At 42.0% G+C, this 13,962-nt stretch overlaps 1 protein-coding gene across 3 annotated transcripts in view; it reads right to left on the reverse strand.

Moving 5' to 3' along the window:
* Positions 1-13,962, reverse strand: part of FAM193A (family with sequence similarity 193 member A) — a 66,720-nt gene that overhangs the window by 22,636 nt on the left and 30,122 nt on the right. For 2 of the 3 annotated variants that reach the window (XM_063130139.1, XM_063130140.1), the window contains 7 exons: positions 13,643-13,755; positions 12,503-12,751; positions 6,114-6,264; positions 5,847-6,026; positions 4,317-4,568; positions 2,598-2,784; positions 853-1,125 (listed from right to left, as the gene is read on the reverse strand). In XM_063130139.1, the coding sequence (XP_062986209.1) occupies positions 853-1,125; positions 2,598-2,784; positions 4,317-4,568; positions 5,847-6,026; positions 6,114-6,264; positions 12,503-12,751; positions 13,643-13,755 (1,405 nt within the window). The remainder of the gene's footprint in view (positions 1-852; positions 1,126-2,597; positions 2,785-4,316; positions 4,569-5,846; positions 6,027-6,113; positions 6,265-12,502; positions 12,752-13,642; positions 13,756-13,962) is intronic. The other variant, XM_063130142.1, reaches the window with a different exon arrangement.

A 13,962-nucleotide genomic window follows, 5' to 3' on the forward strand; every position in this document is an offset into this window, starting at 1 on the left:
GAGTTGAAGAGTGGTGCATACATTTATGTAAATAAAAAAAAAGGTGAGGGAGCAATCCTATGGTCTGCGCCCTCGCTGCCCCAAACTCAAGAGGCTTCTGAGATTCCTATGCCAAGATGGACTCCTTTATTTTTGCTAGATGGGCTTTTCAGCCCATCTAGCGAGGGCACTTTGGAAGGGGAGGAAAGGAGACTGGAAGAGGCTAGGATAAATCATATCCTGGCCTCTCCAGACTCCCCTCTCCCCGTCCATTTTCCAACCCTGCAGAGGCAGCTGATGTAGTTCTCTGCACCTGATGCAAGGGGTTGGAGTCGGATTTCCGACTCCCCCTTCCAAGATCAGAGCACTGTCTCCAACCTCGGAAGGGGCCTATGGTCCCTTGGATGCTCAGCCAGTGACCATAGAATTGCTCACTAAACCATTCTAGCAGCCTGCTATCAAATTGCCCCAATCTCATCCATAAACCACTTACTAGTAAGGGAGCAGTCAAGATGAGGAACAATATGTGGCTACTACCATTAAGGCATAGGACTATGCAGTGAAGGAGTGTAGCCTGATCTGATAACATGATAACACTGCATCAAGTGTTTTCAACTGTGGTACTCCATCTTTGGAACTTCCTCCCCCGGGAGGCTTGCCTGGTGTTGAGTCTGTTTTCTCTGTAATGCCAAGTGAAGACATTTTTATTTGCCCAGGCTTTTAGAGCTAATCAGATTAAACTTGTTTTAAAGCTGGAATTTTATTTGATCTGCTGGCTGTTTTGTACTGTGTGATGTTAAAATGTCATGTAAGCTGCTTTGGGAACTTTGTTGGCTAGAGAGCAAGGTAATAAATGAATTAAATAATAATTACCTAGTGATGATGATCTTTTAGATGAAACTTTAAACTGGTTGCTACTTGACTGTACTGTAGTAGCAGTGCATGAGACTGAAGAGGTTGCTGAGGAAGTTGCCATAACTACTTTGTTAGTGTCCATAAATGCATCTTGAAAATGATAGAGACATTTTTTCTTTGAAGTATTTTCCTTCTTTTTGCTATCAGTTACTGTCATTCCTTCATTTCTAGATGTTACAGGAAGTACATCAGGTCCCGGTTTTGAGAAAGTTGATGCTACCACATCACTCCCTTCAAACACAAGAGAAAAACATAAACTAATTAAATTGTGTGTGTCTCTCTATTTCTCTATATATGGACATTGATATATAGGAATAGCCATTATTACTTCTTCTTTTTTGTCTCTGTAGCTCTTTGTGCAACCTAAAATCTGTTCAACTCTAGTAAAAAATAATAAAGTCTGCACAACTCCTCCTGCACTTCATCTTATAACTATTACAAACTACAGCTTTTAGTGCCTTACCAGTATGCCATCATGCCCCGTTTATTTAACATCCAGCCTGAAAAAGAGTTGTGGAGAACTCAAAAGCTTGCCCATAACTTTGTAGCATTTTGGTTGATGTGGATAAGTGTTTGGGGTTTTTTCTTAGATGAAACTTTGAACTCTCATATCACAATTAACCTACACAAAAACGTCAGCTAACTATGAAATCCATACGTAACTTTTTGTAACATGGGTCTCTTAGATAGGCAATTACCTGTAACAAACAGTTCTCCTATGGTAGAGGTCTAATTCTAAACAGAAGGAAATACCTTCTGCTTAGATTAAAGTTTTAACTCTAAAAGAATAGAACCCCACTACCAGGTTATAAAAATGATCAGTTTAGCACTTTTTTGCATCTCTCATTTAGCTACTAGAATTTCTCTCAACTTTTGTTCTTCTGAACCTATGTTGTAGGTTCATTGCCTGGAATCTTTGCTTGTCTGTATGTCTGCTTCTATAAAGCTTGAGATCTAGGAGATGTGCAGTAGGAGCCTCTAACCCTAGATGAAGGATGGCCACCAATACTGCCTATAGCAAGGTGTTGAACCTGTTTCAGCCAGAAGGTTGAATTCCATTTCAGAGAAACTCTTGGGCAGGCCTGAAGACAAAGCATCTCCAACTGACAAAGCATTCCAGAGAAAAACACTGGACCAATGAAAATAACTTAAACATGCCTAACTTTGTGCCAGATTATGGCCATGACATTTACGATCTTACACCTTTAATAAAACTGTTGTTTACAAAAGTTTCTTAGCAGTATACAACATCCCTGAAATTGCATAATATAAATGACCAAAATAGTGCAAACATTTTATTTTCTTGTCCTTTGATCGAATGTGTTCTGCCTGCAGAACTAAAAATAATTCCCCATCACTGCAAAAAATTAAAAGCCTGCCTTTCACCCCAGAAAAGGAAAGAATGAAAGGAAACAGTGTGGAGAGACAGGATTGAGCTAATGATAATTTCCCTATAATTTCTATTACTACTGATGGAAAAGTTTATACACAAGCCCACAATCCTGACAAAACCAGCACACCTGTAAATATCACAGATGAAATGGACAGCTGTATTTGATTCCACTTTCCATCCTATTGTTCACACCATAACACTAAAAGAGAATCAAGATAGTAAATCTAGTTTAGTCAAGAAGGCAGGGCTTTACTAGGCTATCCAGAATCAAAATGCCATTTTTCAGAGTGAAGCAGAATAATACCCTCACCAGGAAGTGCATCTTGCAAAAAGGTGGAGGCATTCCAGTCCTTCTCATTCATTACTTCTGATCCCCAAATGCTTAGAAATTTAGAACTCTTCCAGTCTGTAGTACTTCCAAAACCACTTGGGTAGATATAATCTTGGAATGATGTCCCAAGGGCTTGCTGATTGTTTGTATGATTCTGAACCAATGCCTACAACAAGAGTATTTTCTAATTAGCATTCTGCTTGTTCACATCAATGCCAAAATTATTAGGCACATTCAAGGAAAAATGTTTCAACTGAGATGCCACTAGTAACACCATCTTGCCCATTTTAAAATAGCTTCAGGGGTTCCTGTCACAATTCAAAGTGCTGGTTTTAACTTTTAAAGACCTTATGATTTTGATATCAAAAGATTTCTCTCCCTGTTTCTTAAGAACACAATACCCCACTGGCCAGTGGGGACAGCCATCTTTCCTCCGCCCCAGCAATGCCTCTGGGAATGTGCTATGTCATGACATAGCAGTGTTCTCATTGGGCCTTTGTATGGGACAGAAGAATGCTGACAAGCTTCTGACTACAACTCCATCACTGCATCAAGTGGAAAGAGAAAGAAGCTGAAAATTCTCTGCTGCCTCATCTTATATGGATAAGTTTCTTACCCTCACCAAAAAGTATTAGAATATGGTGACACCCACCACTGTCTCAAACAGCCTCACAAAAGTGTGTGTATAGCAGTGGAGGGGGGAGAGATATTTGGACCAGCACTAGAAAAGTCCCTGGATAAGAAAAAAACTTTTAAGGAGAGAATGGACTTCAAAAATATATTGTAGAACCCTTCAGCCAAAGCCCCCTTCTGCCAAGAGGGTCCTGCTAGCTGCAGAGAAGAGAGGGCCCTATTCTTGAATGAACGCACATGGTTGCAGACCAGCTAAGAATGCTACCAGAGGACCTATGCAACTGCAACAATTGCCATGTGGGAAGAGATCCATTCAACAGGGTAGAGACATCAGGGAATGATTGTCAATACACTATGCTCAAAATCACACTGTTTCACAGAGAGAAGGTGATCTGCAGCTTGCTGTTTATGTCTAGGAATGCATGAATGCATCTTTACCAGAACATTTTGGAAGTAACAAGTACCACTGCACTCTTGAATAAGACTGTAATTTCAATACAAACCTAGAGCATCTCTACCAAATTTTCTTTTTCTGGGGGCTTTCTGTGTTTGCTATGGGCTCCTTTAGACAGTGACCAATGGCGACCACGTGATTTGTAATTGAAAACTTCCCCTCTCAGCAATGTTCCATAAAGTTCAATGAAACAGCCCCATCTAGTAGCTGCATTATAGTGCATCGCCGACTTTTCACACTAGGGATATCCCATGATAATTTTAAATAGTGCATTATCTCTGATCTTTTAAAAAGTGAGATTACTGGGGAAAGGCGCGAGAGCCATCCTTAACATTGACAGCATCATGTAAAGGACCTGGAAGCGTGCAATAAATTGCTTGTGTAGAGAAGCTCATAATTCCTTAATATTCTAGTACTTCATTACATAGATTCGTGTGTTTTAAAAGAGCTCAAGTAAATAATTTTTTGTAAAAGCTGCGAAAAACTACTACAAATCAGTCTCATTGATAATGATTTTTGATAACTTCTGCTTGCTCAAAGAATGAGCTAATAATTTTAACTGATTAAATGCAGTTATGAATGTCTGAAGACAACTACTCTGACAGGCTTACCTTATTCTGTGCAAAAGGGGAAGCTGTATATAATGAGGGGTGGATTAGTGGAGGAGGTAGGTGAGGAATAGTATGAAGTGGTATTTGTCCATGGATGTGAGGATAAAGATGAAGAGCAGGGTGGGCAGGTTTTTCTGGGATCCGAAATTGATGCCCAGTAGGAAGAGATCTCACTTCAGTGTCTGAAGCAGAGGGGCCTGGGACATCCTGTTTGCAGACATGGCACTCACAACAAGCTGTTCCCTGATCAGTCTGCCAGAAATGAAAAGAAAGCATGACTTATTAACAACACGGCAAAATTAAGAGAAACATTTTCTTCAACTTTAGAAGACGTATAAATTATTCAGATGAAATTTGTGGTGTATATGTGTGTGTGTTAAGTGACGCATATTCAATTCAGCAAGCTACAATAACGAAGCTTAAAACTATTTGAATTGTTTCTGGTTTAATAACTTGGTCTCAAATCTACTCTGACAATGGAATCAGTTACCTAGGGAGGTTGTGGGCTCTCCCACACTAGAGGCCTTCAAGAGGCAGCTGGACAACCATCTGTCAGGGATGCTTTAGGGTAGATTCCTGCATTGAGCAGGGGGTTGGACTCGATGGCCTTGTAGGCCCCTTCCAACTCTGCTATTCTATGATTCTATGATAAGTAAGGTAGCATGCTGCTGGTTGACCTGTACCTTTAGCCATTAAAGGACATATCATTTCAGGACCCCCGACAGCCCAACTCCTTACCTGAAAATTGCATTAACAGTACAATCCTATGCATATTTATAGAAGTAAGTTAGAATCCAGCAATTGGTTGCCTTCCACCAGTAAAAGGGTAAGGAGGGAGGCTCCGGGACCTGGATGGCCACCCAGAAACCCTGCACTCCCTTCTTGGCATCGGGCTCCGAGAGGGAAAGCGCAGGGTTTGAGAGGGAGGCGGCACAAACAACCGAGCACCTGAAAACAGCCCCCAGGAGTTCCGACGCTAGTGTGTCAACTGCCCTCATTCCTATAGCGGTCCAATCTGGGTATATGTTTTTAAAATAAACAATAAAAGATATTGAGCACAAGGGCTTTGAACTTAGGAAACTTGTGATTGACATGGGAGTGAATAGTGGGGTGGGTGGGTGTTGCCTAACCTAAACAATGAAAGATCTGAATGGTTCTGGCAGCAGAGATATGGTTTGAGGTACAAAGGCAGAGAGATGTTTGCTGTAGTCAAGGAAAGAGATGTCCAGGGCATGAAGGTTTTAGCTGAGTGGGCAGAAAAGTGTAATGTTTACAACGGTGTGCAAAAAGAAGTGGCATTGACTGGGCAATAGATTGAATAAAGGAAGAAAAGAAGTGGACGGTCAAAGGTAAAGCCACTCTTGAGAGACTGGGATGGAGTTTTCCCCTTACTGGTTTATGTTCTAGCAGATTTTCAGCCAAGCTGTTGTGCTAGGGACTGGTCCCCATTATGGCACACTATCTCCCTGAAGAACAGGTGAATAACCCAAAGTTGATGTGGAGCAGCCCTAAGAATTAAAGGATCCGTACCTGCTGAGTGGGGTAGGATGATAGAGAACTGTCCATTTCAGCTTCATCCTTCCTTATCACATTTCTTCCAAGCAATAAATCACCTTCTTGAATTCTTGCTAGATTACTGCCATTCTCCACATCTGCTTCTTCTGAATCTGCTTCTGATGAACTGCTACTAGTGCTGCTCCCCTGGGGAGACTGATAAATAGTTTAAAGACAAATTCTACTGAAGTTCTCATTTGACAAACACATCTACGAAATACATTTAATTCAAAGTGACAGTACCTCAAATGTTAACGTCATGTTCTTGACTCCACCATTTAACTGTTTGTGGATTCCATTCACATTTCCTATGTCAGCATTATAGTAGTGGTTAGTGGAGTAAATATCACCACGTTTTTCTGATATTGGTGCAATATCTTCATTTTCGATATTACTGTGAAGAAAAAGGCTTATTTATGTAACAAGCTCAGTAAGCTATGTAGCAGAAATGAAATTAAAATGCACAATACCCACTGGTCTAGAATTGAGAATTTTATCTAAAAGTATTTTATTTATTTATTTATTTATTTATTTATTACATTTTTATACCGCCCAATAGCCGAAGCTCTCTGGGCGGTTCACAAAAATTAAAACCATCATAAAACAACCAACAAGTTAAAAATACAAATACAAAATACAATATAAAAAGCACAACCAGGATAAAACCACGCAGCAAAATTGATATAAGGTTAAAATACAGAGTTAAAACAGTATAATTTAAATTTAAGTTAAAATTAAGTGTTAAAATACTGAGTGAATAAAAAGGTCTTCAGCTGGCGACGAAAGGAGTACAGTGTAGGCGCCAGGCGGACCTCTCTGGGGAGCTCATTCCACAACCGGGGTGCCACAGCGGAGAAAGCCCTCCTCCTAGTAGCCACCTGCCTCACTTCCTTTGGCAGGGGCTCACGGAGAAGGGCCCCTGTAGATGATCTTAAGGTCCGGGTAGGTACATATGGGAGGAGGCGTTCCTTCAAATAACCTGGCCCCAAACCGTTTAGGGCTTTAAATGTCAATACCAGCACTTTGAATCGGGCCCGGACCTGGACTGGCAGCCAATGAAGTTGTAAAAGGACTGGCATAATGTGATCTCGCCAGCCAGTCCCTGTTAGTAAACGGGCTGCCCTGTTTTGTACCAGCTGAAGCTTCCGGACCGTTTTCAAAGGCAGCCCCACGTATAACGCATTGCAGTAATCCAAACGAGAGGTTATCAGAGCATGGATAACTGTAGCTAGGCTATCACTGTCCAGATAAGGGCGCAGTTGGTATATCAGCCTAAGCTGATAAAAGGTGCTCTTTGCCACTGAGTTCACCTGTGCCTCAAGTGACAGTTCTGGATCGAAGAGCACCCCCAAACTACGGACCCGATCCTTTAGGGAGAGTGCAACCCCGTCCAGGACAGGGCAAACATCACCTCGCCGGACAAATGAACCACCCGCTAACAGTACCTCCGTCTTGTCTGGATTGAGTCTCAGTTTGTTAGCCCTCATCCAGTCCATTACCGTGCCCAGGCACTGGTTCAGAACAGTCACTGCCTCACCTGGGTTTGATGAAAAGGAAAGGTAGAGCTGGGTGTCATCCGCATATTGATGACACCTCAGTCCACATCTCCGGATAACCTCCCCCAGCGGCTTCATGTATATGTTAAACAGCATAGGGGATAAAATAGAGCCCTGCGGAACCCCATGGCTTAGGAGCCACGGCACAGAGCAATAATCCCCCAGCACCACCTTCTGGAATCGGCCATCCAAGTAGGAGCGGAACCACTGCAACGCAGTACCTCCAACTCCCAGTTCAGACAACCTATTCAGAAGGATACCATGGTCGATGGTATCGAAGGCCGCTGAGAGGTCCAGGAGAACCAACAGGGTCGCACTCCCCCTGTCTCTCTCCCGACAGAGGTCATCCCACAGGGCGACCAAGGCAGTTTCCGTTCCAAAACCAGGCCTGAAACCCGATTGAAATGGATCTAGATAAAAGTAGGTAGTTTGCGATTGCTTTTAATACCACTTCAGTGGAATTTGTAACAGAAACATGTACCAAGGCTAAAAGACAAACGTTCTTGGGACAAAAGTCCCCATCCAAACATGAACACTTGTGAGGGTGTGCCCAGATTTTCAATTTAAAAGGGAATCCCTATTGCATTCTAACTCTGACAGTATTGATTCAAACACATGGCACATACTACTTGCATAATGGATAGCTTGCTGTGGGATATGGATTAGTTGTGATGTTGTCCTTTTCCCTTTCTCCCCACTTTTTTTAAAGGAATAGTGATGTGTGCTCTGATGCAGCGGTCCCCAACCTTTTTGGCACCAGGGACCGGTTTTGTGGAAGAGAATTTTTCCACAGACTTGGGGGGGGGGGGGTTGAGGGGTTAGGGAAGCGCCAAGGGGTGGGCCGCCCCTTTCCTTGCCAGCCGCAGCCACCCTCCCTCCCTCCCTCCTCCTCCCACCAAGCATCACCCCACGCTGCAACCTGCAACGGCGCCGTGTGCCTCCAAGCCCATCCACGCGCAAGGCCCACTCCTGCCTGCCGACCCTGGCAGCGGCCAGGGTCGTGCCCGCCTGGTCCCCAAGAGGGAGGAGCGGAGCTGCGGCAGTCTCCCCACCCCCGCCGCCGCACTCGGAAGCCGCTCTCCCACAGCGGCTCTGAGAGATGCTGGAGTGGGGGGCGTGGCTTTGCTTCAGCTGGGTGGGCGCCCAGCTGAAGCGAAGCCAGGACGCTGGCATGGACGGGTGGCTTTGGAACGGCACGCCTGGAAGTCGCTCTCCCAGAGCGGCTTCCGGCAAGGCGTGCTGTTCCGAAGCTGCCCACCCCCACCCCCGCGTCCTGGCTTCGCTTCGGCTGGGCAGGCGAGATGGCGCCCTGCGCCCAGGTACGCTGGGGTGGGGGTGGGTGGGTGAAAGCAGCTCACCTGCGCGGCCTGGTTCCTAACAGGCCACGGAACGGTACCAGTCCGCGGACCGGGGGTTGGGGGCCCCTGCTCTGTTGCATATAAGGCGGAATGCTATGCCTACAAATATGGGACGTGCATCACAGCTGAATAATAATGAATCTGAAGGCACTTTTAAGCACATTACGAGTATCACCATGGTAGTCCACTACAGACTCCAGGTAACAACGGAAGGCTTGCTGCCAGATGTAAGATTGACACAGGGCTTCTCCCCACTTTACCTTGTGATCAATACATAACAGATCCCATGTAAGTGAAATTGCCCAGGAAGAAATATGTCATTCTACTAAAACAGGGATAGGCAACATGGTGCTTGTGGGCCCTAGTCTGCCTCTGGGCACCTTTCTTGGCACCCACCAAAGTGGCCAATTGCTCCCACTTTTTAAAAGCAAATAATAACAAGGTTTTGGTTGGTTCTGTAAAGTGCGGTTTTAAAGGAGCTGTTTAGTGTATTGGGCTCAGACCACACCTCTGCCTTGTACACAGTCCTTTGGGCAGGTTACTTGTTCTTTGTGACTAGCCATGCCTCCTATGACAGCCATTTTGTGGTGGTGGCCACAACAGTTTCCCATCTTGCCAAGTGTACCCTGGACCCAAAAAGGTTGCATAACCTTGTATTAAAACAATAACCTCACATGCTTTTTTTTTTTAACTGATTCTGGATAGAAGTTGGAGAACACAAGGCAATGAGTATGAGTCTACCATTCCTACTCCTCATTATTCTTCCCCAAAATAGATGTTTTAAGAAGTTGGGAAAAGGTGGAAAGAGATGCAAGTGTGTGAATTTAGGGTAGTGGTGGGTAACTTTAGTAGGTCTGCTGGCCAACATGAAATGATTATTTTTTAAAAATTAAGAAAAATAATGGTGTCCATAACACTACATGGCATCAGGATGATCAAATTTACTTAGTTTGCAAGCTAAATTTGACATTTTTCATGCTACAAATGTCATTTTTCCTTTCAAAAAACCTATTTTTGGGTGCAGGGGATGCAAGTAGCCTATGGAGCGCATATTGCCCATCCCTGATTTATTGCAGAACCTGGTGAAATTCCCTCTTCATCACAACAGTTAAAGCTGCAAGAGCCCTGCCCTCTTTTGTATTTGATCATTCTAGTATAGCTCCTGCAGCTTTAACTGTTGTGATGAAGAGGGAATTTCACCTTGTTCTGCATGCATACAAATGACACCTGCTGAAATTCCCTTTTCTACACAACTGTTAAAGATACAGGAGCCCTGTCCTTCTTTGCATATGGTCACCCTACTACTAATTAGCCTGGAAGTTCTAAACTTTCCATTTCAAGACTTCGACTGCATCACTAGATTATGCTTCCCCATTATCCAAAAGTTAATTTTCTAATCCAACTACCGTATTTCTTCGATTCTAAGACGCCATCGATTGTAAGACGCACACTAATTTCAGTACTACCAACAGAAAAAAAGCTTTGATTCTAAGAAATAATAAACGCACCCGCGATTCTAAGATGCACCCCGTTTTTAGAGGTGTTTATATGGGGGGGGAAGTGTGCCTTAGAATCGAAGAAATACGGTAGTAATGATAGTTATGATTTAGTAATAGTTTCATATATGGAGGGGAGGCATGCAGGCTTTGTTTGTGTTGGGAGCGTTTGGAAAGAAGATGAACCACTGATCATATCCATGCTTTTTATATTAAAAACACTTATGAAATCAGAACTAACAGGAGTAACAGTTTGTGCTGTTGATGAAATTAGTAAAATGCTATATTTAAGATAATATTAAGATAATTGTTGCTGTTTATTTATTAATTATATTACTATACATTTCCAATATCTGAAGCTCTCTGGGCAGTTCACAACCATTAAAACCATAAATACAACATGATAAAATACAATGTAAACGTTTAAAACTACAGTATAAAATAATTTAAAATATCCAAAATAAAACCTAGCAGCGATGCAAAGGTTTAAAATATGGTAACATATTTAAAATAACAGAAACTTTTTGTTATTTAAGAGTTATTATTATTATTATTATTATTATTATTATTATTATTATTGTAATTTTAATGGATCATAGTTATATTCTGCTGGTTTTATTTATATCTGTTCCAAAGTGGTTTGGGGATGGAAAGAGCCTTGGGCGACCCAGTGAATGGGCAGGGGGGAGCGCAACCCTATTGGTTCACCTGGACCTCTCAGCAGCTTTCAATACTATCAACCATTGAATCCTGGACCAACTATCTGGTTTGGCTTGGGAGGGACAGAGTTGTACTGCCTGGGGACCCTTGTTGAATCACATGGCCATTTAGGTGGTTCCCCAAGATTCTATTTTGCCCCCTCTGTTTTTTAATATCTACATGAGATCAGTGGGGGAAGTCATCCAGAAATTTAGGCTGAGGTATCTTCAATATATGAATGACACAAACCCTACATCTCATGTCCACCTACTTCATGATATGACCCTCGGTCATATTATGAGAGGGAGAAAAATGTTTCCTATCCACTTTCCCCCAGATTTTTACTAAGCTAAACTGTCCCAGATGCCATAACCTTTCCTCCAGCCCCTTGATCATTTTAGCTTCCCTTTTCTGCTGCTTTGCTTATTGATTTTATTATAATTTTATTGTCATTTTTATCGTTGTTTTATTATATGTGTGTTTTTAATTTTGTATTCTGCCTGAACAATGTTTTCCCCAATGGAAAGCTTTTAATTCTTTAGAAATAAATAAATAAATAAATAAATAAATATTCTTAGGCAAACTGCAAACTTCTTCCAGTGTTTAGATTCTAAAGCGGAGGATAAAGCCAAATATAAAATATGAGCAAAGTTTGACCACCAAACTACAGGATAGGATAATGCTTCAATGAGGGGGAAATCTGGCCTCAGCCCTTAAAAGTAGGATTGCTTGTAATACACAAACCTCCCCTCTGTGTATACAGTCATAATGTTGGTGTTTTGCATTAATGTCACTTTCTCATTAGAAATGACCAATTGCAGGGAAAAGATCAATGGGAAGAAGACGAACATCATGGCTAAAGAACTTGAAGGAATGGTATAGCAGTACTTCTATACAATTGTTTAGAGCAGCGGTGTCAAAAACAAAAATAACTGTAATAATAGCTAACCTCTGACAGGCGAAGGCACCATAAGAGGAAGCCCTCTGACTATTAAACATCTTAGGACATGAGTGAATTTAAAAAAAAAAAACACAATAAATTTTGCTAACTCAAAAAATAAAGTTCAGGTCAGAGTTTGATGTTTATTTCTTCGATTTAAGCTTTAGAAGTTAAAATTGGTGTGCAGAGTTAATTGCAAGTTTTTAAGAATAATTTTCCTACTATAAAATTATGCTCTCGTCTAGCTTTCTAATAATTGTTACAATGATACCAAACAACATCATTACAAATTTAAAAAGTTAAGAGTACTTCTAAACCTGATGCCCAAAAGAGCCTTGGGCTTTTACATATGCATCAACGTTTCATCTTTTGCCTTCTGACGTGCCGTTCTGAGCGCTATGCCAGGGCTGCTCCCAGGCTTCCCTTCTCCAGTTCCAGGAGCAGCTTGTCAGGGGGGCTGCCCCTGGAAAGGAGCAAGAGCCCAGAAATCCCACTGCACGTATAGAAGTTCTTTGCATTGCCTTTTAGTGTCGCATTCCAAAATTTCACATTTTGCTCTGATCAAAAGAACAGCTACACTTACAAAGGTGATTCGGAGTCGTTATCTGTCAGAATGAGTCTTGGTTTGTCTATCTGCTGGACAGTAAAAGGGGAACTGGAACTGGACCCTGAGCTTCCTGAAGACATACTAGGTAGGTGGATGTCAGAAAAATAATCCGGAGCAGAATCGATTTGTAGTGGTAGGTGGTTACTATGGATGTCATCGGTAACTGGTGCATCAGTGATTCCACACATCAGAATATGAGACAGACTGCAGTCATCACAAGTACATCTGTTCATAAATTTAAAATATCAGGAATGTTATTAACAGCACAGATTTTAATTCAATTCCTTTAAGTGTACTGGCTGCGATTTAGCTGTAATAGTGAGTAACTAATCACACATAGCTACTGGTGGCCCTGGATACAGATTCATTCCCACTCTCATCAAACAATGCATCCCGACAAATCAACAGGGCCTGAATTAACATCATATGTGGAAAGGATCCATAACATATATGAAAGTTCAGTTCTGGGCTCCACAATTCAAGAAGGACGCAGACAAGCTGGAGCGTGTTCAGAGGAGGGCAACCAGGATGATCAGGGGTCTGGAAACAAAGTCCTATGAAGAGAGACTGAAAGAACTGGGCATGTTTAGCCTGGAGAAGAGAAGATTGAGGGGAGACATGATAGCACTCTTCAAATACTTAAAAGGTTGTCACACAGAGGACGCCAGGATCTCTTCTCGATCCTCCCAGAGTGCAGGACACGGAATAACGGGCTCAAGTTAAAGGAAGCCAGATTCAGGCTGGACATCAGGAAAAACTTCCTGACTGTTAGAGCAGTACGACAATGGAATCAGTTACCTAGGGAGGTTGTGGGTCTCCCACCCTAGAGGCCTTCAAGAGGCAGCTGGACAACCACCTGTCAGGGATGCTTTAGGGTGGATTCCTGCATTGAGCAGGGAGTTGGACTTGATGGCCTTATAGGCCCCTTCCAACTCTGCTATTTTATGATTCTATGAAAGGCTGCTTATGTTCATTGTTCTCCCTTACTGGATTGAGGCCACCATGTTTTATACTATTTAATGTCCTATATTCTCCAAAGCTAAAAGGGCTAATATTTCACTATGAAATCATATTAAAATAATATTTTACGGATATAATAGCAAAACATATACTCACCTGCGCCTGTAATTGCAATTGGGACAATCAGAAATGCTCAGTCGTGATGACAACAGATGCCTCATTGTGTCTGTGAAGTTATTTTCGCCAGATATTGCTTTCTTGCCATTTAACTAGAATTAGAAAGAGTTTAATATATACTGCAAATTATTTTCAGAACAATTTTTATTATAAGTGACAAAGCAATTAAAAAATTCCTCTTAAAGCTAAGTTTAAAATGAAAAAGAGAACTTTATAAAACACATCTTGATAATAAATACATTGACAAGATTTTTTTAAAAAACAACAACTATAAAATACTTGGAAATAACAAATACTAA

The sequence above is a fragment of the Elgaria multicarinata genome, chromosome 7, assembly GCF_023053635.1.
Source record: "Elgaria multicarinata webbii isolate HBS135686 ecotype San Diego chromosome 7, rElgMul1.1.pri, whole genome shotgun sequence".
Classification (NCBI taxonomy): domain Eukaryota; kingdom Metazoa; phylum Chordata; class Lepidosauria; order Squamata; family Anguidae; genus Elgaria; species Elgaria multicarinata.